Raw genomic sequence first — 27,372 nt, 5'->3', positions numbered from 1 at the left:
TATCAGAACCTGTTGCCGTTTCCCTATCTGCGGAAAGTTTAAGCTCTTTTACCTCGCGTTACCAACCCTAATCAATCTTTCAACTTAGAAGCGTGAGTGCGACTTCCCTGCCTGAAACGTGGGTTCCTCAACAACGGAGCGGGTTCCTCGCTGCAGGGCGGGTTTTTTCCCCGGCTACAGGAACAGGAACAGAACCGGGGAGCCACTCTCTGCACCAGCCGTCCCGCGGGCCCCTCCTCACTCGGACCACACGTGGCATCCGTTCGGCAGCGGGGCCGGGCGGGCTGAGAGGCGCGGCCCTGCCCGTCCTCCCTGCCCGCCGCTCCCGGCCCCTCGTGGGGCGGTGCCAACGGGAGCCGCCGCGCTCGGTCCGCCCCTCCGTCGGTCCGTCTGTCCGTCGGTCCCATCCACCCGAGGTCTGCAGGAGCCGCCGGCGGCCCCGCGGTGAGTGGCGAGGGAGGAGAGGCGGCCCGGGCCGGGCAGGGGGTCGGGGCGGCAGCGGCGTCCGGCCGCGGACCCTCCTCGGCTCCTGCTCACAGCCCCCCTGGGAGCGGCTCCGCAGGGTAAGAGGAGGAAAGCGGCAGATGGAAGCCGCGGGTCCATAGCGAGAGCTCCTGCCGAGGCGGGAGCGGAGGGGCTGGATGTGAAGGCAGTGGAAGTGAATGTTGTATTCGGGACCCGGCGGGTGAAAGTGAGTGTTGCTTTACAAACTAAAATGCTGCTGTGACTTACTTCCCTTTCGCCCTCCCGGCAGCGTAAGTTGCTGGTTGGTTGGCTCCCAGAGCCACACACGAGCTCTCAGCAAAACTTCGCGATTTCAGGAGTGTAAACAGCGTGTGGGGTTCTTCTTGGTGTCTCTTCTTCTTGCAGGGTTTTGTTAATATAAAAAAACCCAGCCAGCTCAACAAACAGCATTCTTGTAAGCACTCCGTTAGCCAGCACAGTCCCAGTGCGTGGGTTTCCCCTGGGAGCCGGACGGGCTCTGTCCCTGCTGCCCTGCGGATGGAGCTGGGCTGGGGCCGTGGTGGGCAGCTGAGCTGGCGGCCCCAGGAAATACCTTTGGGCAGCCCTTCCACCGCCCATCCTCCTCACCGCCCAACACAGCAGCTCTTCAGTGCTTCACCTTTGCTTGCCCACAGTAAGGGCGGGAGGAGGGCCCTAACTTGGTGGAAGTACTTCTTAGCAAACTCTCCGTAAAAAAATCCAGTTCGGATGGAACCTGCCGGAGCACCGTGCGAGGCTGTAGCTGGTCTGAAGGAGGGATCTGCTTCACCCAGGGCAGGGCAGAGCAGCCAACACACTCGTACAGCTGCTCTCGGAGGTGAGATGACCTTCCTGGAAAAGCTGGTTGCCAGCGGGGCTGCCGATTCCGTGGGATCTTCCCCAGAGAGGCTGGTGAGCAGCTTCGCTGCTGCTGCTCAGGAGAACCGACACTTGAAGTAGGAGGAGATTACATATTTCACACAAGCGAGGTTTTATTGTCCGGCTTTGCAGGTTTTCCCGCATGATTGAACGGCTGGTGGTTGCTGTGCCAAAAGTAAGGTCGTTCTGCTCCCAAATGTATTGTTTAAACATGGTATGTCTTTTTTTGGTATTCACATTATTTTAAGTCCTTTGTTGAAGTAAATGTTTGTGGCTTGAATGTTTCATTGGAGGATATTAAGTATTTTGTCAAATTCCAAGGTGCATACAGTGCTGTTCCGGTGCTTATCTCGGTGTTATCATGGCAATATTGAATTTCCTTGTTGCTCCACAAGAGTTAAGACATTATTTGAAAAAGGCCGTTGTCCAACAAAAGTAAGATCAAAGATTTACTTGTCAAAATATTGTGATATGCTCTCCTTTGATACTCTTAGGGGGAGATTTTCCAAGGACCCAGAGGTAGTATCCCAGCTCTGGTTCAGTTCATGGATTTCTGATTCACCTACTTCTCCTTTACAGCTCTTCAGGAATTGTTCATGTCTCTTTAGATCATGTGTTTATACATTCGTTTTTAACTTTTCATGTCTAGCAAAACAGGTACATGAGAGTGGGTAGTGATCACATACAGTGTCAACTCGTGCACATGAAATGTAGAAAAATAATGTGGAAAACTGAGATGAGTGTAATAGAAGGAATACTTCTGATTAACCTTTGATTTAGTTTCTACTCTTGAATGCTCACATCTTCAGTTTAAGCTTGTAGTACATTATTTCAGTAGGTGAATGAGGTTCACAATCAATTTTTCCCTTACTGTCAAGTGACTGTGATCTGTGACAGAGGAATGTGCAAGCCAGCCCTGTGCTGCAGGTTGTGTTCCCCCAAAGACAGATGCCGGGCAGGTGGTAGCTCACCTCTGCTATGTCATGGGATCAGAAAGAAAGGCCCAGATGGGCTCCAGAAAGAGTCTGTGAAAGTCATCAGATCTCCAGAACTGCAGAACCTCCCCATATCTTTAGTCACTTGATAAGTGACTGGCAGTCACTTACAACAGAGAGATACTGGAAAATCCCTCAGTTCTGTGTTATAGTCTTTTTCTTTTTATCTTGAGTAAAGTTTGTGGCAAACAGACACACCCTGAAGACCTTAATCAAGCTGAAAGGAACTGATAAAAGTGAATTCTAGGCATACGAAGTTGTACATAAATAGCAGCTTTCAAAATAAAAAACACAGTGGCTCCTTTTCCCATCTAAATATACAGAATATCCTTCAGTGTCCTATCCATTAAACCAATGGGGTTTTCTATTTTTTTTTTATGTTTAGGAATAAAATCCAGTTTTCTTAGGCAAGCTTGGGCTAACGGTTATAAAAATAACACAGAGCAACACTGAGGCAGAAGAGGGTGAAAAGGGGGGTTAGAAATTGTGTCATTTCCTTTTATCCTGACATGGGGAGAGGCAGGGACTGTGTGATGAAAGGCCCTTTTCATGCCACGTAGAGAAAGCTGTCATGCAAGTCAAACACAAAGACCCAGTATATGCTCAGAGGTTCATAGCCAAAGAGATTTTTAGTTAGAACATTTCTCTGCTTTCTGGACACGACCAAAACCCAGGCATCATCTACCATGCAAATGTTTTACAGCAGAACTAATCCGAGCTGTCTGGGTTTTGTGTTGGAGTTCCCTGGCACATTAGAAAACCCCGGGGTTAAAGGAGCTGTCTACAAGTCCTGCATGAGGGAGAGTGGAATCAGGAGGATTTTCATCACTAAAATCTAGAAATCAAACTCATCCAAATAATTTGCTACACATAAAAGGTAGTGTGAGGTGATTTTTTTTTCCCCTCAGCTTTTACAGTATTGATTTGCTGAGCTTTGAGTGGGTGAAAAGCTTTTTGATTTGTAACTCTGTGCTTGTAAAATGAATAAAACTTCTTGAGCAAATACAACTCTAGAATGTGCTTAAGCAGAGTAGAGCAGACATAGGCTTTTTTAATACTTCATTCTCACTGTGTGGTATTTGGGGGCAGTTTTGTGAGTGCTGTAAATTATCCCTGAGCACACTCTGGAGTCCTTTAAAGGTAGGTGAGATTAGATACCTGAAAGGTAGGGGTGGGGTCTCCTCCAGTGTCATTTTGAGCATGTAGTGTCTTGCAGTGCATGTTTCCTCCTTGTAAAGATCTTGATTCTTCATATGGGTCTTCTGAGCCCATGATTATTCTAAAACACATTTAAGATACTGAATTGGAAAGCATTAGACAAGGGAAGTTAGCTTAAGCACTGCACAAATTCACTTCTGTCACTTCTCCCCTCACATGTTTTTGAAAGACTCACTGAAGTGATAGTAGCAGTGAGTGTTAGGAAAAATTTCTTCACTGAGAGGGTTGTCCAGCCCTAGCACAGGCTGCCCAGGGAACTGGTGGAGTCACCATCCCTGGAGAGATTTAAAAGATGTGTAGATGTAGTACTTGGGGACATGGGTTATTGGGACTTGGCAGTGCTGGAGGAATGGTTGAACTCAATGGTCTTAGAGGGATTTTCCAACCTGAATGACTCTACAATTCTGTGATTTTATGTCTAGTTGTGAAATGGTGATTAAGTGAACATATTTTGAGACAGACTGTGGCATCCTCAGCACTGTTAATTCCAGTAGCAATTTGGTAATTAAGTCAGTGGTAAACATTGCACAGACAGTAGTTTGTTTGATGTTTGCACTGCACAGAGGAGACGTAAGTAGCATATAAGAGGTAGGTTGTTACTGGCACTCTGGGACTGCAGTGGTCAAAAGGGAAGCCTGGCAGTGAGACTTTTCAGGGTTCTCCTGCTGTCTCTCGCCTTGACACCACTGTAGCACCAGGCCAGTGGGTTTCTGGCTGAAAGTTATCAACCTCAAAATGCTGGTTGTAGCAGGTATTGTGGCTGAAAGAGTTTTCTGGAGGATTCTGGATGTTTTCTGGAAATGGGAGTGCTGTATAAATGCTGACAGTCACTTATTACTGTCAACTTTCATTATAGCTTATCAAGACTGTGCTCTCTCACAGTCAGGCAGTATGTTTCCAGTATTAAATGTGCTTTGGTATAATCACCCTGTTTTACTGTTTGTGGGCAGCTTGGACAGAGCACAAGCTCTAGTGGTAGTGTTCCACTTACCTTTCATTGTGCCCATTAATATGTTTTCCACTGGTGTGTATTGTTTTAGTCGGTTGTAATTTACTTGAAAAACCAGCTTTTAAAAGGCGTGAAGAACACTTTGTTCCCCCCAGTGTGTCACTGGCTGAAATAATGCCACTTCTCAGATAGCAAGTCTTTACAGTATTTGGCAGGTGCAATCACTGCATTAAAAAAAATAATCCACAAGAGATTTTGACCAAGCTGTACATTTCTAGAAATGTACCATATTTAGTTAATTTTCAGCAACTGTATTGAAATTTCTGTTGGACTACAATAAACCCTGTGTCTGGCTTTGCATGGTGAAACAGGCTGCAGATAAAGATTTTCTCAAGGAAGGCTCCCAGAGGAGCAGTGCTGCTGCATTCCTTTCCATTTCACAACATTGCCAGCAGCAGGTGTATTCTATGGGATCAGCTTCCCTCCTAGGAAAGGTCATTCCTTGATTAACAGGGATAAGATGGCGAGGATCTTTCCCAAATTGCTTGGAAATTGCTTTCTCTCTGCTGAACTAACACTTTCAGCCCTTACTTTCCATAAATACTGTGTTCACTCTCTAAAAAAAGTCTCAGAGAGTACATTCATTTATGGTTTAATGCAGGTGGTCTTTCTTTGTGTTTTAGTAAGTCCTTGCGATGGCAGCAATGACAGAAACCAACAACATCCATGCAGTGACTGAGGGGCCGGAAGGAGATGATGCCAAATGCAGTTTCCATCACAGAATGTTCTTGGAACCCCAAGAGAAGAAGAGGAGCATGAAGGCTCTGGTGGTTAAGCAAGCAAAGAAAACCTGCAGCTGCACTCCAACCAAAGTTAAAGACTGGGTTTTTGGTTTCTTTCCCATCTTACAGTGGCTTCCTAAATACAAACTAAGGGAGGATCTCCTGGGAGATTTAATGTCCGGGGTGATCGTGGGGGTCTTATTAGTCCCACAGTCAATTGCCTATTCTCTCTTGGCTGGAGTGGAGCCTATTTATGGCCTCTATACGTCCTTTTTTGCGAGTCTTATTTATTGCATATTTGGAACCTCCCGCCACATCTCGGTTAGCATCTTCGGTGTGACTTGCCTGATGATGGGACAAGTGGTGGATCGTGAAATGGAGAGAGCTGGCTATGACGTGGAGCCAGCTGTGCTCAGCGTTCCCCCAGGTGCAGCAGCACATGTGAACACCACCCTTTCCCCAGTGAATGGGACATGGCAGGAGCTGCTCTGTGACAGAAGCTGCTACGCGATTACAGTGGCAGTCACCGTGAGCTTCTTAGCTGGAGTTTATCAGGTAAGAGGAGGTGGACAAACAGGTATGATGTGGAAATAGTTATAATTCTTCTTTAGGTGGTTGTGCCCGTGAACACCCTGCTGGGTTTGCACGTGTCCTCAGTCTGTGTCTCAGGGCAGTGGATGCAGGGAGGGCTGGAGTTACTGTGGTGCAGGAAACTCCTTTGGGTGCTTTCCTTTTTTTAACAGCATTTTGGGCTTTCATTCCTTCTCTATTGTGGACTGCAAGGACCTGCACACCCCACCTACTGCTCTCACCATCTGCTCACCACCTTCTTTGCTGTGGCCTGAAGTTTTATTTCTTTTTTCTAGCTTATAGCTTATCCCCCCATTTCAATGGGGAAAAATGTGCATCAGCTCTTAATTCCAGACTTCAGGCATTTGCCTTTAAAAAAAAAAAAAAAAAGGATCTCCAGTTTCTTTTTATTTATCACTGTGCTTATAAAACTTTGCTGTTTGCCCAGTTAAATCCGAAGCAATGGCATTGTATGGAAAGGACACTACTGAGAGGATACAGTGTATTTGAAATGAAACTTTAAATTATTACCATATAAAAATATATTACTCAACAATATTTTACCAGTCTATCTCTACTTACTTCCTAGAATTCACTGCTTGCTGAAATGAAAGCAGGTATGTTTGTTTTAGAGTGTCATGCATTAACCAGAATGGGATTAGTTTTAATGGTACTGCAGAGCTGTGGTATTTTGAGTCTGTGAGTTCACATTCATTTGTTCTTAAATGTCCATGGTGATAGCTAATTAAACTGTATGGGAGGGGAAAAGAAACACAGCTGTGATACTCTAAAACACTGATTTTAGGCACAACCTGGAACTTTTTCTTGTACTACAAGTTCAAGTTGAGCAATTTCAAAAATATTCTGGACCTCCTGATCTGCACTGGATTTTGTTTTTCATCACATAGATGAAGTTTTGGAGTTGTTAATTGCACTTAATATTCTTTGGAAGTATAAGTACAATTAGGTTTCTTTATATGAAGAAGTTAGATTACTTTATCTTCAGTCCCTCTGAACATCAGGCATATTCTACTTGCTGTCTCCCTGAAGACCAACCAATAGGTCTTCACACCCTCAAATTTTTTTTTGAAGCTCCAACCAAAATCACATGTTCTTTGTAGCAGAAACTTTACAATCAAATTATAAAAAGCAAGAGTTCTCACACCAGTTGCCTACAGCATAATTAGGTTATGCCAATTATTGTTAATGTTTTACACTTAGAAAAACCTTGAATTAATTTAATTACCAAGGCTGTAAGGGAGTTGTTTGTTTGGTTTTTTTTTTAGAGCTTGGCTCTGAGCTGATTTCCTGTCAGTCCGGGTCCTGCCTTCTCTTCAGTAGTACTTTATGGTTCTCATGGAAATCTCAGCCTTCTTCATTTTTTGCCTTAACTACCTAAGGGGATATATCAAATTGGCATCTCTGAAAGTTTAATACCTGTAAGTTCTGGCCTGCAGTCTTGAGATAACAGTGTAGACAACCCCGTTGGCCAGCACAGGGAATTAAAATGTTTCTGCCACATTGCTGTGAGAAGGTCCTTTCTCTATTTGGCATGAAGTGTGATGGGGAGGAAGGGACATTTACCAGGTGTGAAGAGGCATGTGTAGGGTAGGTATCCATAAAACCAGTCATTCCAATGAAAGACATTTGTCCCTTCAAATAGCATTAATAAAAATTAATGGCAAGACACTTAAAAAATTATCTCAGTTTATATGATCTGCATCACAGGAGTTTGCAGCTCATATACTGAGTCAGATGCACCAAACCTTATGCAGTGCAAAGGACAGCTGTTACACCATAAGCTGTGGTTTTATTGCAGGCTGTGAACTCCAGTGTAAGAGAGACAAAGGCCACTAGAAAAGTTTTTAGATCCCTGCAAAGTTCACAGAGGTTAAAAGAACTGAGAGAGAAATGGAAAAAGCAGCCAGTATTTCAAACGTGGCGGTTTTTGCCAGGCTTTCTTTTTTCCCCACCAGGATAACCAGCAGTTACAGCTGGACCCATGAGCAAACAATCAACACAGGTTCAGAATATGAAGACCCCCCCCCCCAAAAAGCCTGCTTTGGTTGCTGGAGACTCTTTTCTCCATGCTCAGACCATGCCTTGTCCTCCAGAGCCGTGCACAGTAGGTTTATTTTACTGCAGCTCCCTCCAGAGCCCCACACGGAGAAAATCTGCAAGATCTGTGTCCTAATCTGTTGTGTGTGATCAACTCCTTCTAGGTGGCCATGGGTTTCTTTCAAGTGGGCTTTGTCTCAGTGTACCTCTCCGATTCGTTGCTGAGTGGATTTGTCACGGGCGCCTCCTACACCGTCCTGACCTCACAAGTCAAGTATCTCCTGGGCCTGGACATTCCACGGAGCGGAGGCATCGGCTCTCTCATAGTCACCTGGATAAACATCTTCAAAAACATACACAAGACCAACATCTGTGATCTCATCACCAGCTTCTTGTGCTTTCTTGTGCTTATCCCAGCCAAAGAGCTTAATGAACGTTTTAAATCCAAGCTCAAGGCTCCGATACCAGTTGAACTAGTTGTGGTCGTGGCAGCTACTCTGGCATCTCACTTTGGGAAGCTAAAAGAGACTTATGGCTCGAGCATTTCTGGGCACATCCCGACTGGGTTTCTGCCACCCCGCCCTCCAGACTGGACCCTCATTCCCAGTGTGGCTTTGGATGCTGTTGCCATCGCTGTCATTGGCTTTGCCATCACGGTCTCTCTCTCGGAGATGTTTGCCAAGAAGCATGGTTACTCTGTGAGGGCCAACCAGGAAATGTATGCCATTGGCTTCTGCAACATCATCCCCTCCTTCTTCCATTGCTTCACAACCAGCGCAGCTCTTGCCAAGACTCTTGTCAAGGAGTCCACAGGCTGTAGGACGCAAGTCTCTGGCATGGTGACTAGTTTGGTAATCCTCTTAGTCCTCCTTGTGATTGCACCTTTATTTTATTCCCTTCAGAAATGTGTCCTTGCTGTCATAACCATCGTAAACCTCAGAGGAGCCCTGCGGAAGTTCAGGGACCTACCAAAAATGTGGCACTTGAGCAGAGTGGACACAGTGATCTGGGGAGTTACCATGGCAGCCACAGCACTCATCAGCACCGAAATTGGTCTTTTGGTTGGTGTTTGCTTCTCCATGCTCTGCGTCATCTTCCGAACTCAGAGGCCGGAGGCACCTCTGCTTGGCTGGGTGGCAGAGTCCGAGACCTACGAATCCCTGTCTGCTTACAAGAACCTGCAAACCAAGCCAGGGATCGTGGTGTTCCGTTTCGAAGCCCCGCTCTACTACATCAACAAGGAGTGCTTCAAATCCACCCTGTACAAGCAAACTGGGGTCAACCCAGTCTGGGTGAAGGCAGCAAAGAAAAAGGCAGCAAAAAGAATGCTTAGAGAGAAAGAGGTGGGTTCTGGTGACAACCAGACCAGCATCTCCATGGATTTTGTGTCTGAACCTCTGGAGTTTCACACAATAGTGATTGACTGTTGTGCAGTGCAGTTTTTGGACACGGCAGGAATATGCACGCTCAAGGAGGTCTGCAAGGACTACAAGGAGATAGATGTCCATGTGCTCCTGGCCCAGTGCAATCCTTCAGTGAGGAGTTCCCTGATCCGAGGGGAATTCTTTAAAGAGGGGGAGGACCACCTTCTCTTCCACAGTGTGCACCAGGCTGTGGACTTTGCATTGGGCACCCAGGGACGCAGTGGGACCAGTGCTTCTAAGGACTAGCTGTGAAAAGACAGCAAGTTGGAACAAAGCCTGGGAAAAAGTGTCTGTGGGTCTGTATATCTATGCAATCAATATATGTGCACTCAGATAAAAAGGGCAGGGTGGTTCTTAGCACACTGGTTGCTGTGCAGTCTGCGTAGATGCTTTAAATTTGCCTGCCAGGTGTAGTGATTCAATAAGCGGTACTGAACAAAGGCAATTCTTAGCTTGAATGTGGCTAATCTGTGACTCTAAGAGTTTTCATATGGTTGTTCATCTCATCTTTCTCTTCTCTCTTGAACTTTCAGTGTCTCAGTTCCCCTCTAAGTTTTGATCATCAGCATTGAAGTCTTTATTGCAACCCTGTCTTTATGGATGGGGCAGGATTCTAAAGTAGTCTGGTCATCCTGTCCAGCTGAAGAACGAGGCAGCTCATTTCTTGTCCCTCGTTCTGGGATTGCTTTTCCATCTCCACACCCTTATGTTTGCTAAGGAATGACTGACAGGGACTTTTTGCTCTGGTCTTTACTTTGCTGTGTTTGATTTTTTTAACCTTCCTGAAGGTAAATAACAGGTAGATAAATCAAATCTAAACATGCATGAAAAGATCTTCATGAATAGCTTCTAACCAACCACCTATCACCTCCAGAGGCTTTGGCACTGTCTCCTAATGCAGCCAGGCCACGGGGGCATGGTTATCTTATTTTTCCAGGCCTTTATGTGCCTGTGCCTATGGAAATGTTACCTCTCTAGTTTGATTTTAATGATTTTTATTCAGAGGTGACTGCTTAGAAGTCTGGTTCATCCTTATGGTCAGTCAGTTGTTTTCCTAATATTTAGGAGCTCTTTAGGATTGGGGACATTAGATATGGAAAATATCTAGTTCTTGAGTTTCAACAGAAAACAGTCCCTTATAGGCAGTTTTATATGCCAGGCAAACAGAAGCACAGGCACCAAAATGGAAAGGGCCAAATAGATTATCCAACATCTATCCAAATGTGTTCATGTCGCACAGACTTCGGGTGTGAATGCAGGTTTTATTGACCATAGACCCTTGGCACGTGCTCTGCCAGGGACTTTATGCAAGGGGGATGCACAGACCAAAAAATACAGTCATTGGAAAAGGAGCCAAGAAAAGTCTTTACTGAACTTTGTTTCGCCAGGTCAGTGTGAATAGAACTTTTTACTTGGATTTTAAATTATTCAGAACAGTGAAGAGTGCCTGTTCTTCATGCTGAAATGCAAGCACTGGGTAGGAAAAGGTTCTCTTTCCTTATGGTGATAGGATACAATTATGAAGGCAGAATGGGGACATTAACAGTTTTTACTGAGTAGCAGTTATACACAGCACACAGTACATCTTTGGAAGATGGTACTTTCTCCCAGGAGAGTTTACAGTCTGAATTGTAGGTGCTTCACAGCTTTCAAAAGGGAAAGGTGCTGTTTACCAACAATATTCTCATCCTTAATCATTCAAAAATAATAAGTCAGGAGTCAAAAAAGGCATAAAATGCAATATGAATTGTGAAACGTTTACTAAATAGAAATATATTTTGAGTTTAGAGTGTTTTCTTCTTTTTTTTTCTGATCAAGGACCAGTAACTATTCTCTTCTTTCTGTGAAAGCTGAATGTCACGTAACACTCTACTCTAGGAGGTGGGACCTCAAGAGAAGGACGAGACAGCAGGAAGATGAGTCCTGTATGTGTTAACTGAACATGCTACATTTTTTTAGGACCTCATGGCAGCCTATAGAAATACTGGGGGAGGGAGGGGGGTGGCTGTAGCACATATTGAAAAGGAGCATATAACTGAGATCTGTGCATTCCATGTCCTGGAACTGGCACTGTTAAGGAAAGAAGCCTCTGTGTATCAGAGAGAAAATGCTAAAGCTTCTGCAGTATTCAAACCCCACAATTATTGTTCTGTTCGAGGCTTGTTTATAAGGAGGTGAATCCCAAATTCTGCTGAATTTTTTCCTTTTCTGCATGAACTTTTTTATTCTGGGCTAAGAATCCTTTATGCAGTTTGGGTAATTGTAATTACTGAATTGGCATTACCAGAGCAGATTAGCCTGAGCTAATAAAAGCAGGGAGTGCAGTTAGTGCAGGATGGAAGTTATGCTTTAGCTCCTAACCAAACCTGGTTTGTGTTGAGTTCTCAATCAGAGACCCTGGGTGGGAAGGTTTGTCCCCACAGGGGGCCATGGCCTGGGGGAGTCCCTTTTCAGCACAGTTCGTTCACAGAATCTCTGGAACTTTGAACAAAAGCCTCAGTATAATTTCTAAATGCTGATTTTAACTACTATATTGCCAGAGGGCAGAGCAGTGCTAGAAACACTTAAAGCCCTGATGAAAAATTACAGCACGTTGTTATTGTAAATTTTCCTGCTTACCTGCAGCTACTTGTTCTCACCCCTTTTTCTCTCAGGCATGGGCAGGAGAGAGGGAGAGGAGGAAGGAGCAGCTGGCCAGGAGACTTTAAGGCAGGTCAGCCACAAGTGGGACAGAAGTCAAGTAGAAATTTCTCTGGGTGATTCTTTCCTCTTTCCCTCCCTACCATACTCTTTCCATGCTGCCCAGGTGGAAGTCTTCTGATCTGTGACCATGCACAGGTTTGTGTAGCCAAATTCTAAGTGAGAGGGGGAAAACCTTTATTTATTAAGTGATGTTTTTTCAAATCCATTTCTACCTGTGTCAGGAAGGGAGGAACAGCAGTGTTAATTTTAATGTTAATACTTTCCACATCTAGCAGAATGGGTATTTGTAGCTCCTGGGTATTTATTTACATAGAAGCACAATAAAACAGCCATGAATTGATTTTCCCAATAATTAAATTACATTATAGGTAAAAGATGTACTGAAGTGATTTATGTTTAACTAGACCACATTGTATTTGTCCTCAGTGCTGTTTGCACAGCCATAACTGGCAATGCAGCTTCCAAATTCCATAAAGGAAAACACAAGAACTAAAATGCAACAGCAAAAACAGCCAGGCAACCCAAAGAAAAACTTCTAATGTTCTTATTTAAGATAACATCCAGAGGTCATAGTATTAATAACTCTATATTAATGCACACTGCCCTGTTTAAAAGGGAACCAAAATAAATTGCATTTGCCAGACGGTTCAGTGTAATAGAATCCTTTGGAATTAACTGAAGATTAGAGCTTATTATGGCTGGAATTTCTTAGAACAATGGATTTCAGCCATTTCCTTTTAGGCCTAGAATAACTTTTTAGCAGTGACATGAATCTGATTTAAGCCTACTGGCAAGAAGCACATTTTGCTTGAATATGTTTATGGACCATTTAAAGTAATCCAATTTCATCTTTAGGAATCAGGGACCACTGATTGAAAGCTATTGTCCTAAAGAATTTGTTTTATAAAGGAATTTCGTATATATCCACACACAGAGCTATATGTGTATGTATATATTTGTGTGAGTACATATATATATATATATATGTATCTTTTGCTGCTGTGTGATGGTTGCAGCAGTTGCATATATCCTGTTATGCTTTTGTGATACTCCTGCTTCTGTCCTGGAAAGGGCTCTTCTGCCTTCTACTGTTCTAAATGAACAGTGGAGAACATGTACCAGATTTTTTAAGGGGAAATCTCACTGCCTTCTCTCCTCCCTACCTCACAGCTGAATGTAAACTATGGGAAGAGGGACTCTCAGAACAATTGGTTTTGGGTTTATGCATCTGTCCAGAACAGGAATGTTCCCTCCCAGGTGCAAACTTCAGAACCCCAAGCTAGACTGGAAGATGGTATAAATCATTTTATCTCCATTCCCAAAGGTACTAATCAGCAATTATCACTCTAAATGAAGAATTACGAGATCATTAGCACATTCATTAATGACAACAACATGGCATTATGGAAATTAACACTCACAGCCTCGGCTGTACTAAAGACTCCTAGAAATGTCTTTAGCAATCTCCTGCTAAATGTCAGGCTCTTTTTTCCTCGTGTGTTGCTGCTATAGATAGTAGTGTCAGTTCCTCTTAACGTGGCAGCTGCACTAATAAATGTTTCACTTGAGTGAGTGTTTTGACATTGGTGACATGAAAACCATTTTAGGTCCACTTCACAAAACAGGGAAAGGCATTGCAGTGGTGCTTATTTTTGGATTCATAATGACATTGTGTGATTTAGTGATCCTGATTTCCTTGTGAGCCATTGCAGTTCCACCTGCTCCTAATTCACTGCAGGACCCACCTCCAACTTCTTGATGCTTCTTTCTGTGTTTTGCTGCAAGACATTGCATATAGTTGACTGTAAATAGAAGAATCATTGGTTTTGTGTATGTTGCTGTTACATGTGACCTGCTGCTCAGTTTTCATGGCAGATCTTTTGATAAGGCTAAAGCTCCTGAACAGAGAGAGGAAAACAACCCCAAAACCCCAGGAATCCTGTGGGTGCTGGGACTGGGAGAAAGGGGGCTGTGGGCAGCTGATAGGGGAGCACTTCTGTGTGTGTCCCCATGCTGGAGCCTCAGCCTGGTTTGGGACTGGGAGAGGGTTTGTGTAACTGTTGGTGCTGTCCAGGAATGACAAATTAACCTGGAGCTGTCTTTATTATGGGGCTCCTGGGACACAGCGTTGTGCAGCCCTGTGCCTTTCTCCACAGGGAGTGTAATAACAACACAGGACCTGGTTCCTCAGTGCTCTGCTCAGTTCCTCCTCAGTCACTGTCCTGAGATACGTATGTAAGGGATTTCTGGTTTTATGGTTATTTTTTTTTTGTCTAATATTTATCTCTCCCAGGCAGGGCAACAGAGCTGCCATGACTGTGCTCCATGCCCATGGAAGGGTGTCTCTCTTGGGAGAAAGCCCACAGCCACGCTTTGGCTCTGCTCACTCCTGCTGGCTTTTGTCAAGAGACATTAAAATCCACCGATGATGGGTTTGAAAAGCAGAGGTGAGGTACTGCAGGCAGGAAAACATCCTGGCTGCCACACTGGGGTTTTAAGCTGCTCCAAACCCATCTGCTTCCCACAGCCCTGTGCTGAGGTTGGCCCTGAACTCTGCCTGTGCTTGGTCCTAGATCTGTTTGAGGGTGAAACTCTTCAGGCAAATAGTCTCTTTCAGGGCATTATCTTCTGTTGTGGGGTTTTTTTTCACATGCTTTAGAAAAGTGTTTTAAATGCTTGAGGTGATTTACATTTTAAATTTTTTTTTCATTGACATGGCTAAGCCAATGAAGCTGTGATGCAAATATTCAATCTGCTGCTCGTGCCACACAAGGTACTTTGTGTAGCTTAGTTGGTTCTGCTGAGTCTCAGTGTAGGATGCTGGTTTGAGACTTCAATATTGATATAACTCTCCACACAAGGAGAGCATTGCATTTCTCTGCTGGCACAGCCAAAGGGAGTCATGTCTTTAGTGCAGACTTTGCACTGTGAATGACCTTGGTAAATCCCAAGAATTACTTGCACTGTGTCATCATGTTCATAAGCCTTTGTAGGATCAACTGCTCATGTGAAAATCAACCTGATCTTTACTATTTCAGTCAAATTCTGCCTGAAGTGGAAATAATTCTGAGTCTTGCCTTTTCATTTGAGATCCTTGCAATGCTAAAAATGAGGCCTCTCATTAGGTAAAATGGCAAATATTTAATATATATATATATATATATAGTTCATAGTATAATTAGTGCCTTTCTATTTTATTTTCTAGGGATCTATAAGCTGAGGCATATTGGTATTCTTTAATATGCAAATGCACAAAATATTTCAGCATTGAATAGAGAATCAAATCTCCATTGAGGTAAATTTACTGCTAAAAATATTTGAATTGCAGCTCTCTCCAGCTCTGAAAGCACTTAGCTCTTAGTCCAGCTCCCAAATGATACCAATATTCCACAAGAAGATAGGAAACACATTTTGCTGAACTTGGGTCCAAGTTTTTGATATCTGATTTTTTATCTAAAGAAGTAAATTTTATGTATATTTGAAATGCAGCTGAAACATGGTTAAGGAGAAGTAAAATGTCACTTTTTCTGAAAAGCACATGAGGCATCAGTCTTCTATCCCTGACCATCATCTCTAGTACCTTGGTATATTCTGGGGTATGATTTGTTGAATTATTTTAAATTCAGAATAATTTTAGATATTTGTGACGTAATCTTTCACAGAACAAACGAAATGGCAAACTTTGCCAACAGGACCTTGGGACTGGAACAGATCACATTGGTCAGCTGACCAGTTTACAAAGTAGTTTATGTGTTATTTGAATAAAATGTGGGAAAGTCATATAATATCTATAAAAAGTCACCTTATTTGGTGGCATCAGTTTTATTTTTTCAGTAGTCATCTGTGTTCTGCCATCATTTCTGGTGTCTATCCTCTGTGTGGTGTTGGCTCTCCTTTACAGTGTCTCTGTCTGAGCTGTATCAGTTGTTATTTTTAAATGCTAATGTGCCTTATTGCCATTGTAGAAGATTTTTTAGCATGAGAATTTTCTATCAAATATGGTAAAATCATTGGGTTTCTTTAGCACAATTAAAAGATGGTATTTATGTTTTTTTCTGTTGTTGGACGTGTGCTTGATCACAGAGTCACAGGACAGGACAGGTTGCAGAAGGGACACCTGATCCCACCTCCCTGGTCCAGCAGGGTCATCCCAGAGCACATGGCACAGGACTGTGTCCAGATGGTTCTGGAATATCCCCTGTGAGGGAGACTCCACGCCCTCTCTGGGCAATCTGTCACTTGCACAGTAAAGAAGCTCTTCCTAATGTTCAGGTGGAACTTCCTGGGCACCAGTTCCTGCCCGTTGCCTCCTGTCCCATTGCTGGGCACCCCCGAGCAGAGCCTGGTCCATCCTCTGACCCCTCCCTGCAGACACTGACAGACATTGTTCAGGTCCCCTCTCAGTGTCTCCTCTCGAGGCTGAACAGCCCCAGCTCCCTCAGCCTTTCCTCATCAGGGAGATGCTCCATCCCTTCATCATCTCTGCAGCCTCTGCTGGACCCGCTCCAGGAGCTCCATGTCTCTCTTGTACTAGGGAGCCCAGACCTGGACACAGCACTGCAGATGTGCCTCACCAGGGCTCAGCAGAGGGGCAGGATCACCTCCCTGACTTGCTGGCAAGGCTCATCCTAATGCACCTCAGGATACCATTGGCCTTGGCCCCCAGGACACACTGCAGGTCACGGACAACTTGTCATCCAGCAGGACCCCCAGTCCTTCCCTGCAGAGCTGCTCTCCAGCAGGTCAGCTCCCAGCTTGTATGGGTGCCCAGGGTTGTTCCTCCCCAGGTGCAGGCATTTGCCTTGCTGAATTTCAGACGGTTCCTCTCTGCCTGTCTCTGTCTCTCCAACCTCTCGAGGTCCCTCTGAAGGGCTGCACAGCCCTCTGGGGGATCAGCCACTCCTCCAGCTTTGTGTCAGTGAACTTGCTGAGGAGGCATTGACCCCTTCATCCGAGTCATTGGTGAGTAGGTTAAACAATGCTGGGCCCAGTACTGAACCCTGATGGACACCACTAGTGACAGGCCTCCAAACTAGACCCTGATTACGATCCTCTGGGATCTGCCATTCAGTCAGGTCTCAGTCCACCTCGCTGTCCACTCATCCAGCCCACACTACCTGAGTTTGCTGAGAGAAGGTGTCAAAAGCCTCCCTGAAGCTGATTAGACAATATCCACTGCTCTGCCTCAGAAGATGCTGCAGCTATAAGTTTTGGAAAGAAGAGCCACACGTGTTTGGTGAGTCCTCAGTCCCTGTTTCCCCTGACAGGGTCCCTGTTGCAATGCACAGTGTACACACAGCTGTGTGCTCTGTTCTCCCACACCATGTTGCACACACACAGGCACTCGGGGAGGTTCCCTGCCCATGTAAACCAGGGCATTGATTGATGGTTCGTGGCTTTCACCTTGTTCACCCTGCTGCTCTGTGCAACCCAGCTGTGGTTTGTTTCAGGATCAATAACAGGTAATCAGCAATGTGGTGACAGTGATGTGCCATGTACCAGGGAGCAGCATCCTCCTGTGGGTCAGGACCATATTCCTAAAATGAAAGAAATGACAGAGTTGGTCAGGTTTGATGCTACTTGTACTTCACAATATGTGTAGTTACAGCACCTGGTATTACATACTCAGCCTTATGAAATTGCTGTCATGTATTTCACTGTTACTTGACATAATATGAAGCTGTCTCAGGGGAGGGTTAGGCTGGATATTGGGAAAAGGTTCTTCCCCCAGAGGGTGGTCAGGCACTGAACAGGCTCCCCAGGGAAGTGGTCACAGCCCCAAGGCTGCCAGAGCTCAAGGAATGTTTGGACAATGCTCTCAGGGACATGGTGGGATCATTGGGGTGTCCTGTGCAGGGCCAGGAGCTGGATTTTGATGATCCTTGTGGGTCCCTTCCCTTTGATTCTGTGATTGTATACCAGGTTATATGCCTTGTTCAGGTCATGGCCAGTAGGAGTCAGAGCAAAACTGAGAGCAGCTCTGCATGCAGTTCTGGGCAGCTACTGTGAACATTATGTCTTGCATACTACGTGTCCTTGAATTATGGAAAAGATTTTCATGACCCAGCATGGCTCAGCTTTTACCTGAGGATACCTTTTACCTTAGGAGACCTCAGAGCACATGCTGCAATTTTTGTGTTGGTGCCAACAGAGTGGTAGGAGCACTCAATTCTGGGGAATGCCTGCAGGAGCTTTCTCTTGAAAAGCACAGGTCAGGCATTGCCTTGAGCAAAATGAGTCTGGCTCCTGCTGATACAGAGCTGAGATGACCAGATTAAACCTGTGCTGTTTAAGGCTCTGCCTTACCTGAGAATAACAAATTCTTGCCATACACGCTCCTGTACTAGGTGGGACCCCCCCAGCCCCATCTTCAAGGTCACAGCCTGGTTGGAGTCTCCTTGGGAAAAGTGTCCAGGAGTCCAGCTCATGCAAAGCCCTCCCAGCACCTGGAAAGCAGCAGGTTAGAAACTTCCTGAGCACTGACACCTTTGTTAGAGCTTTTTCAGCACTTCTTCATGAAGCTTCCTAACCTCTTTTCTTGAACCTGTTGACCCTCACCACACCCAGTGACAGCCTGTCCCGACCTTTGAGCTGTGGGAAAAAGCTTTTCCTTCTGTTTGAAGTACCATAGCAGATCCAGTATTGTCACACAGCAGGTATCTGGAGATTAGATTAGGTGTTAGGAAAGAATTCTTTACTGGACTGGAAGGGACTTTAAAGATCATCCAGTCCCACCCCCCTGCCATGGGCAGGGACACCTTCCTCTAGACCAGGTGGCTCAGAGTTCAGTCCAGCCTGGCCTTGAACACTTCCAGGAATGGGGCAGCCACAACTTCTCTGGGCAACCTGTGCCAGGGCCTGTGCCAAATAGCCTGGGCTGAATGCCAGTTCAGTATGAGAGAGAAATGTGTCTCCAGTTTTTATTGCACTGTATTTATCTGTAATCAATTTAATCTGTTTGCAGATCCATTATAGCATCCAATGATTAGCTTGATAATTTGAAAAAGAGTCAAAAGCACTGGACGTTTGTTGTGCAGGGAAAAACATGGAGACAGCAACAAAGTGTTGCAGAAGTTGCCAAGGAATTTTTTTCGTCCCTGTTACATAAATGGGGAGTGCTCCTTGAATCCTCGAGCTGATGTGGTTGGAAGTGATCTTTTTTCCATCTTCTAGGAGTGAAGATGCTCTTTATCAGTGTTTGTTTGTAGGTTCCTTGGTCCCTCTCAAATCTCAGAGTGGTATGACTGCATTTCCACATGCAATCAAAGGGTCAGTGACACTTTTGGCCTCACAGTATTTGTGTTTTCTTTGTCCTGCAAGCTCTGCTGTGCCCCCCTGCATGGTAGCACAAACTGCCCTGCCAAATAACAGGTGGCTGCAAAAGCTGTTCTGTTTTCTGGGACGTGTTGTCTCTTGCAGAAACGTGAATAATCACTTCCCAAGAAACTACTGGAGAGGTTCTGTTCAGCTTTTTTGTCCTCAGGTGCCTTTGTTACATTTTTCCATATCTCAGCAGTGGGACCAATTCTGGGCTTGTCCTTTTCTTGTTTTTCCCTTAAAAAGGATGATGTTTTTGCAGATGTCTGCGTAGTGAAAATACATTTCCAAGCAGAACTGAACCAACAGCCATCTGAAAATACTGTCAAGTCCCAAATCTGAAGGTAAGGAAAAGCATCTCTTTTAGATACCTGGCACCATTATCATTTTTATTTAAATAAAGTTGCATGTGATCTGAGTAATAGGGAGCAGTGGGGTGCATCCATGTACTACCAGTTTATGGCCTATTTATGGAGCCAAGACTTGTAGGATGTTACTTCAAAGGCTTTCAGAAGCCAAATAGTCATAAGGATATTTACAAACCTTAAATCAAATAAAAAATCCTTGTGCAGTGCAGTTAGCTCTGTTCCAAAGAAAACAAGATGCCAGCTTGTCCTGTAAAACAAAAGTGATGCATTGGCCACAGCAGCAGAGTCTTGAATTTGCTACATTTGCCCACTGCAAAAATGCCTGAATAACAATCACAGACCCAGAAAATTTCTTTTTTTTTTTTTTTAACTCTAGGATAGAAAACTGCAACAGGCCACTACTGCATTTTCCTTGTATCTGGAGCTTGTTTCCACTGCTCTGTGTCCAGCTGGCTGCAGTGGCTGTGGCATAGATGGATGTTAAATTGGTCACATACCATGCCAGGAATGAAAACTTTGGATTTCATGCTTCCTGTTTGAAAACCAGAGAGTGCCATGTTACTGCAGGCAACGTCCCGTCTGCACTTGCATTGTTCAAGATAAAACCATGTGTCCAGTCCACCCTTGCCCAGGATGGAGCTAAACAGTTAAATGAGTTTATAGTGGCAACAAAGAACAATCCTGAAAGATGCATTTGAAAACAAACAGTTTCAGCAGTCAGCTGTAGTGACCTTGCTTTGGAAGGCAGCACAGCCTTGGCCAGCTCAAGGTCACCTGAAGTTCTGTTGTGGGTTTCTTTTTTTAAGCTACACATTTTCCACAGCAAATGTGAAATGTTTGCAGTTTCTGCCCTTGCCTCACCTCATACAGTAAAAGTGATTTCAGGGATGTGCACAGTGTCACCAAGTGTGTTCTTACATCCTCTCTGCTGGGATGGATAACAGAAAGTGGCCTCTCCTCAGTGCCCACAGCTGGAATTTCCAGCACAGAGAGGACCATGCAGAGAGTCAAACACATTGGAAAGCCAGCTGGGACAAGGAGCTTGAGAACTGCAGGGAAAATATGGAATATTTTAAAGCTAAGTATACAAAAGCAATGGGGAATTTACACATAAGAAAAGGGAGAAAAAAATTTGAAGGAAGGATGGCTGGGGAGGTTTGGAGACAGAAGGAATGGGAAAAAGAACTGCTTACAAAAGCCTCTACCTTGGAGATGTGGAAGACCATGGCTATATCAAGGCTTACCAAGCTATATCAGGTGGTAAAGGAAATCATAGCAAACAAAAGAGTTCCAGAATATATAAGCGAAGATGGAATTTGGAAGAAAAAGCAGCATCAGCAACAATGGCAGGGTGGAGGTTAAGGGTAACCCAGATACTGTCACAAATAAAAAAAATGCTTTGTCCCACTTTCATGGTGGACAAATCAGAGTCCAGAACTGGACCTTCCTAAATAAGATCAAATCCCACAGATGGATTGTGCTCAGATGTGTTTCATCCCAGTGAACGAGCCGACTTAGAAGACCAGCCTGGCCAGCTCTTCGATGACTGACTCATCAGCTCTTCAGTGACTGAATTTCAAGATGAAGGATTAATACAGAAAATGGAATTTTGGATCATTTGCTAAAGAAGAAGATGGAAAAGGAAAATGAGTGAGTAGAGACCACATCATCCAGGTCAAGACACAAAATGAGCGGTAACTAAGAACAATTGTAAAATATATGAAAGGATCATCTTTTAAGGACAGGAGGAAAGACAAGGCCAAGGAAAGATACAGTCTGTTACTGGGAGAAGCAAAAGGGAGTTATCAACAATGCACCTTAAAATACGTGAGCTGTGGAGGAATGGCAGAGAATGAAGAACTGATATAAATAGATAAATACATTGAGCAGCTGCCTCCCTGCCATGTGCTCTCATTTTCTCTGCTGCCAGAGAGCATGGATGTTTCTTATTTATTTACTTCTAATTACTGAGATACAGACTGCCACTGATGAGATAAATGTAGCTCAGAATGCTGGTCTTCCCCTTCTCTTCCCTCAGGGTGTCTCCTCAGCATCTCTATAAAAACCTTGTGAAAATTCCACTTCTCCAGACCCCACACCATCTCTCCAATGCCCTGGGCTCTCAGCCCTCTCCCCAGTCCCAGGACAGTCAGTGCCAGGAGCAGAGGCAGAGGCCAAGCTGCCTGACTTCCAGGCATTTATCCAGCTGCATGAGGCAATGGCATATCCAACAAAATCTGAGAGACTAGGCTGGTGAAAAAGAGATGGAAAAGAAGGAGGGGAGTATGAGAGGAATGGGTGTGGGTCTGATGTAGGTTGTTGGCAGGGATCATCAGGGCAGAACAGTCACAGCTGGTATTTATGAGGCTGCTGTTTCCATTCAGGATGATGGGACGTTCCCTTTTTTCCTGGCTCCAAGTGCAATTGTTCACCTTTACATACAAAAAAAATCCAACTCTGCACTTTGCCGAATTGTGCTTATTTTGTGCAGTAAAATCCCTTGTTATCCATGCTGGTCTCAAATAGGCATGTGCAAAATGTGGATTGTGCAGATTTCACACATACTGAGTCCTCCTGTCTGCTTGGAAATAACCTGTGTCATCACACCCTTGCTGTCTGTGCAGACAAACCTCTGTTTTACAGAGCCTCTGGGGTGGGTGCTGTGGAAGAACTACAAGGACAGAAAAGTCGTTCTGGAACAAGTTTTGCTTTTTGGCCCAAAAGCTTGTCCAGAATAGATGAAAACCTGAGTGGAGAAGCCCAGCAGGACTTGTGTTCACTGAGTTCATACAGAGCCAGAGCAGGAAGGTTTCTTTTCATTGTTCCCTTTGTTTAGCAAACACTTCTCCAGATACCAGCAATACTGTTAATCTGGCAGGAGCACTTTTGTAAACCCCTCCAATCATTCTTCGTGTCCAGAATAAGTTTCCATCAAAAATACTATCTCAGAATAATGTTTGTTTTCAAAATACAGCTCTCCTTGTCCTGCTGCACTGTCTTCATTGGCTGGAGCGAGATAAAAGGGCTTGGCTGAGTAACTCAGATCTCAAGGGAAGCAGCACATGGTCCAGGTTCACAGTTGTCAGCCTTGTGCTTCCCCTGTTCCGGGTGTGCTGCAAGGTGGAGACAGGTCTGTCCACAGGGGGAGAAGCTCCAGGTAGTAAGGAAACTACCAGTGTGTCTCCTGGCAGCCAGAGGTAAGAGATTTGGGCTGGGACTAGTGGTGTGAAATCAATGTGTAGGGCAGGGGAATGAGATTTCTCATCATCCCAGTTCAATTTCCGAACTACAGTCACTCTGGGTGTCCTCTCAGGAGCATTTTTCTCTGTGTGTACCGTTCAGTTTTGACAAAAAGGTACATTTTGTTGCAGGTACATTTTGGCTGGAAAGCTTGGATGAGCTCTGGAAAGTGTCTCTGTTACTTAACCAGACAGAAAAAGTAGGATGGTTTCGTTCTGCAGATGGGAGCCCCTGTGATGTGCATGTTTGGTGCAAGCCAGCAATGTAATTTACAATTTTGTAGCGTTGAAGGAAAAATTATTTTGCAAATTACCTCCCTTGCCCACATGCTGCATTCCTAAAAGTATCACTTGGAATATCTCAACATTTTCAAAATAGTTTTTGCTTAAGTAAAAGTGCCACTAAGAAACACAGACTACCTGAAGGAGTTTTAGTTTCAGTGAAATAATATTGTCTGATTTTAACCCATTCTGCTGTCCTGTTTCAAAACAAGAGGTATGTTAGGAAGGAGCACAGGGGTCTCTGTAGTTCTGCCTCTGATGTGGGCACCTGTGCCAGCATGAATGTATTTAAACCATAGGCTCAAGGTTGTGGTTAATCAGGTAAATGACAACAAATAAATCAACCAGAACTATGGGAAAGTGCTTTTCTGTTTGGTTTGTCTGAGGTTATTTTCCTTTATTTATTTATCTATCCATGCACTCTGTATGAGGCCCGGAGCTAAGCAAAGCAAATTATGTACATGACTGCAGCCCTTCATGACTGCCTGCTCTCCTGCCTTAGCTCTCCTGGTGCCATGGAGGACACATCCAGCCAGAAGTCCGGACCAAGCAAAGACACACTGGGCTCCCCAATGCCACAGGAGACTCCTGCCCAGTTCATCCACGTCAAGTTGGAGGAGTATGAGCCCACAGACTTCAGAACCAAGGAACTCATCCTAAAGAAAGCCAGAGAGGTCTGCACATGCAATCGTCAAACCATCATCACCTTCCTGTGCCAGTTGTTCCCAGTGCTGGACTGGCTCCCCCGCTACAACATCAAGACACAGTTGCTTGGGGACGTCATATCTGGGCTCCTGGTGGGGATAGTCACCATCCCTCAGTCCGTCTCCTACGCCCTCTTAGCCAGCCAGGATCCCATCTACGGGATCTACACCAACTTCTTCTGCAACATCATCTACGTCGCCTTGGCCACTTCGCGGCACAACTGCGTGGGCTCCTTTGGGGTGCTGTGCCTGCTGGTGGGGCAGAGCGTGAACCGGCACCTGCGGCTCGCGGGGTACGGCGACGACAGCTCCGACAGCTCCTCACTGCCGGGCAACGCCACCTCCGCCGGCAACGGGACGGGCGCCTGCGACAGGAGCTGCTACGCCATCACCGTGGCCCTTTCCTTAAGCTTTCTGGTTGGCCTTTACCAGGTACAAATGTTTGCTCTTGTGCTGTTTCCTCCCTGTCCTTTCCCTGCTAGGAATTTCTCTGAGTTTGAGATCTCTAAGCTCCAGTCTTGGTTTGGACTTGTAAGTTGTGAGAAACATTTCCTGGTGCGACTAGACCCCAACATCCTTGACTCCCTGTGAATGTAGTGATTTTAAAAAGTGCAAACACAGCTGAGTGGGGGGTTTTGTTTCCCCCATGTGATAGACCAGATCCTTGAAAGTGTCTGAAACATCCTCAAGATCAGACACAGCAAGGGAGAAGAGGAACTGTGAACCACCTTCCCGCCACCCCAGTCCTGGACCTGGGCAGCTTAGAGCAGATTTGGGGCTGATCAGAACCACCCTCAAGGACCCTGCCATGCTCCCTGCCTGGGCTTAGCTGTCACTGAACAACTCCAGGCTTTTTCACTGGGACAGCTAAAATTTAGAGCATCACAATGGTTTTATGCCACTGAGTGATACCCAGAGCTGCTTTGGTGGGGCTTCTGCCTGGAATCTCAGTGTTAACCATGTGCCCTTATTGCTTCTAAGGAGGAAGTAGCAGGGACCTCGTAGGCTTCTTTGTATGGCATCCCTGTAGCCAGAGACAGGTGTTAGAGGTAGGTCTCTTTAATTTTTCATATACCAGATTAACTACTGAAGACAAAGTCCTCTGCCTCACACTGAATGCTCATCAGACAGAGTAGCCAAAGCTGCTAAACTGGAAGCAAACTGACCTCTTCCAGCCCTTCTCATCCATGCTAAAGGTATGGCTGGTTTGCTTTTCAGATCCTGCTGGGTGTTTTACAGCTGGGATTTGTGGCTGTCTACCTGTCAGAACCTCTCCTTGGTGGCTTTGTGACCGGCTCCAGCCTCACCATTATCACCTCCCAGATGAAGTATCTCCTGGGACTGAAAATCCCTCGTCACGAAGGGGTGGGGTCATTCATCCTGACCTGGGTTGACCTTTTCAGATACATTCAGAACACCAACATCTGTGACCTGGTCACCAGCCTGGTTGCTTTGGCCATCATAGTGCCTGTCAAGGAGATCAATGACCGGTACAAGGAGAAGATGAAGGCCCCGTTCCCCATAGAGCTGCTGGTGGTCATTGTAGCCACAGTCATATCTCACTACTTCAACTTTGAAAAGCGATACAAGTCTGCTGTTTGTGGGGATATCCCCACTGGTTTCAGGAAACCCACTTTACCAGATATAAGCCTGTTTTCCAGCCTGGCAGTTGATGCTGTGCCCATTGCTGTTATTGGCTTTGCCATGACCATCTCCCTGGCAGAAGTCTTTGGCAAAAAGCATGGCTACAGTGTCCGTGCCAACCAGGAGATGATCGCCATTGGCATGTGCAACCTGATCCCTTCCTTCTTCTACTGCTTTGCCAGCTCTGCAGCCCTGACCAAGACTCTGCTGAAGGAGTCCACGGGGACCCAGACCCAGGTCTCTGGCCTGGTCACCTCCCTGGTGCTGCTGCTGGTGCTGCTGTGGATTGCCCCGCTCTTCTACTCGCTGCAGACCTCCATCCTGGGGGTGGTCACCATCGTCAACCTGCGGGGGGGCCTCAGGAAGTTCCGTGACACCCCCCGGATGTGGCGGCTCAGCAGGCTGGACACGGTGGTGTGGTGGGTGACCATGCTGTGCTCCACCCTGATCACCACAGAGATCGGGCTCCTCGTGGGCGTCTGCTTCGCTCTGCTCTGCATCATCTTCCGCACGCAGAGACCCAGGGCCGCGCTCCTGGGCAAGGTCAGCAACACGGAGATCTACGAGGACCAGTCCACTTACAAGCAGCTCAGCAGCATCGCCAACATCAAAATCTTCCGCTTCGAGTCGTCCCTCTACTACGCCAACAAGGACTATTTCAAGACTGTTCTGTACCAGAGAACTGGGGTAAATCCTGTTCTGCTGGCTGCTAAACACCAAAGGGTGGGGGCCCAGGCAAACACAGAGACAGGCAACAGCAAGAGCTTTTTGGGCACTGGGTTTGACTGCCTGAAACAGGCCAAGAAAAGGGCTGAGAAGCCTCCAGCGGATGCCTGTCCTCCCTCCATAGATATGCACACCTTAATCCTTGACTGCGGGGCAATGCAGTTCATAGATACTGTGGGTCTCTCTGTGCTAAAGGAGACATATCATGACTATAAGAAGATTGGTGTCCAGGTGTTCCTGGCCAACTGCAACCCCTCCATCCGCCACCGCCTCCAGGAGGGAGGCTGGACTGGCGAGACAGGCAGTGAGGGTCAGCTGGCTTTCCACAGCATCCATGATGCAGTGCAGTTTGCTGAGTGGTGGTACCATGTGCACCAGGAGGAAAGCAAGGAGAAACAGGATGCTCTCCTGGACCCCGAAGACCTGAACTTCCAGGTGTCTTTGTAGACCTGTGTGTGGGGAATGATTTCTAACGGGGAAGGGCTTTACGTACTCGAGAGCAGTTTCAGTCTTTGTGCAGTCAGAGCGCGCAGGAGAGACTTGTGATGATCTGCCAGCAGCGGCATGGGGCAGAAGGATGGGGGGAGAGATTTGAGGAGAGATTGGCAACAGGTAAATCGTCGGGAGGCGTTTCGGGGTCCGTCGTGCCGGTGAGAGCCGGGGCGGCGTTTGACGCGCTCCCGCCCTGCACTGCCCCGCGGGGGCGCGGGGGGGCGCGAGTGAGACGCGCTCGGGGCCGCCTCCCGCAACCCCGGCGGGCTCGGGGAATCCCGGGATGGTTTGGGGGGGAACAGACCTAAAGGTCATCCCCTTCCAGCCCCCTGCCATGGGCAGCGACACCTTCCGCTAGACCAGGTTGCTCCAAGCCCCGTCCAACCTGGCCTTGGACGCTTCCAGGGATGGGGCAGCCACAGGGTCAAGATGGGACACTAAGGCAAAGGAAGGAGGAGCTGCAGTGAGGTCAAGAGAGACATGGAGCTCCTGGAGTGGGTCCAGCGGAGGCTGCGGAGATGATGAAGGGACTGGAGCAT

General features: G+C 46.0%; 2 protein-coding genes across 6 annotated transcripts; both read left to right on the top strand.

The window, feature by feature from the left end:
• The first annotated feature begins 344 nt into the window (after positions 1-344).
• LOC113967176 (sulfate transporter-like) lies at positions 345-16,116 on the top strand. Of its 3 annotated transcripts, XM_027682567.1 has the most exons (4): positions 380-444; positions 1,539-1,542; positions 5,208-5,861; positions 8,099-16,116. In XM_027682567.1, exons 3-4 carry the CDS (start codon positions 5,220-5,222, stop codon positions 9,602-9,604), a joined length of 2,148 nt encoding a protein of 715 aa, XP_027538368.1. In that variant the 5' UTR covers positions 380-444; positions 1,539-1,542; positions 5,208-5,219; the 3' UTR covers positions 9,605-16,116. The 3 variants fall into 3 exon arrangements, with proteins under 3 accessions (XP_027538369.1, XP_027538368.1, XP_027538370.1); XM_027682568.1 differs by lacking the exon at positions 1,539-1,542 and having other exon boundaries at positions 345-444; XM_027682569.1 differs by lacking the exon at positions 380-444 and having other exon boundaries at positions 1,305-1,576.
• A 3,254-nt stretch (positions 16,117-19,370) lies between these two features.
• Positions 19,371-27,372, top strand: LOC113967175 (sulfate transporter-like). 3 transcript variants are annotated; one of them, XM_027682564.1, is made up of 4 exons: positions 21,138-21,440; positions 22,721-22,943; positions 23,770-24,403; positions 25,190-27,372. In XM_027682564.1, exons 1-4 carry the CDS (start codon positions 21,434-21,436, stop codon positions 26,786-26,788), a joined length of 2,463 nt encoding a protein of 820 aa, XP_027538365.1. In that variant the 5' UTR covers positions 21,138-21,433; the 3' UTR covers positions 26,789-27,372. The 3 variants fall into 3 exon arrangements, with proteins under 3 accessions (XP_027538367.1, XP_027538365.1, XP_027538366.1); XM_027682566.1 differs by lacking the exons at positions 21,138-21,440; positions 22,721-22,943 and adding an exon at positions 19,371-19,722; XM_027682565.1 differs by lacking the exon at positions 21,138-21,440 and having other exon boundaries at positions 22,839-22,943; positions 23,699-24,403.

This window comes from Neopelma chrysocephalum, unplaced genomic scaffold (assembly GCF_003984885.1).
Source record: "Neopelma chrysocephalum unplaced genomic scaffold, ASM398488v2 Primary Assembly neopelma1_63, whole genome shotgun sequence".
In the NCBI taxonomy this organism is placed as follows: Eukaryota; Metazoa; Chordata; class Aves; order Passeriformes; family Pipridae; genus Neopelma; species Neopelma chrysocephalum.
This window is presented reverse-complemented; position numbering and strand designations above follow the sequence as displayed.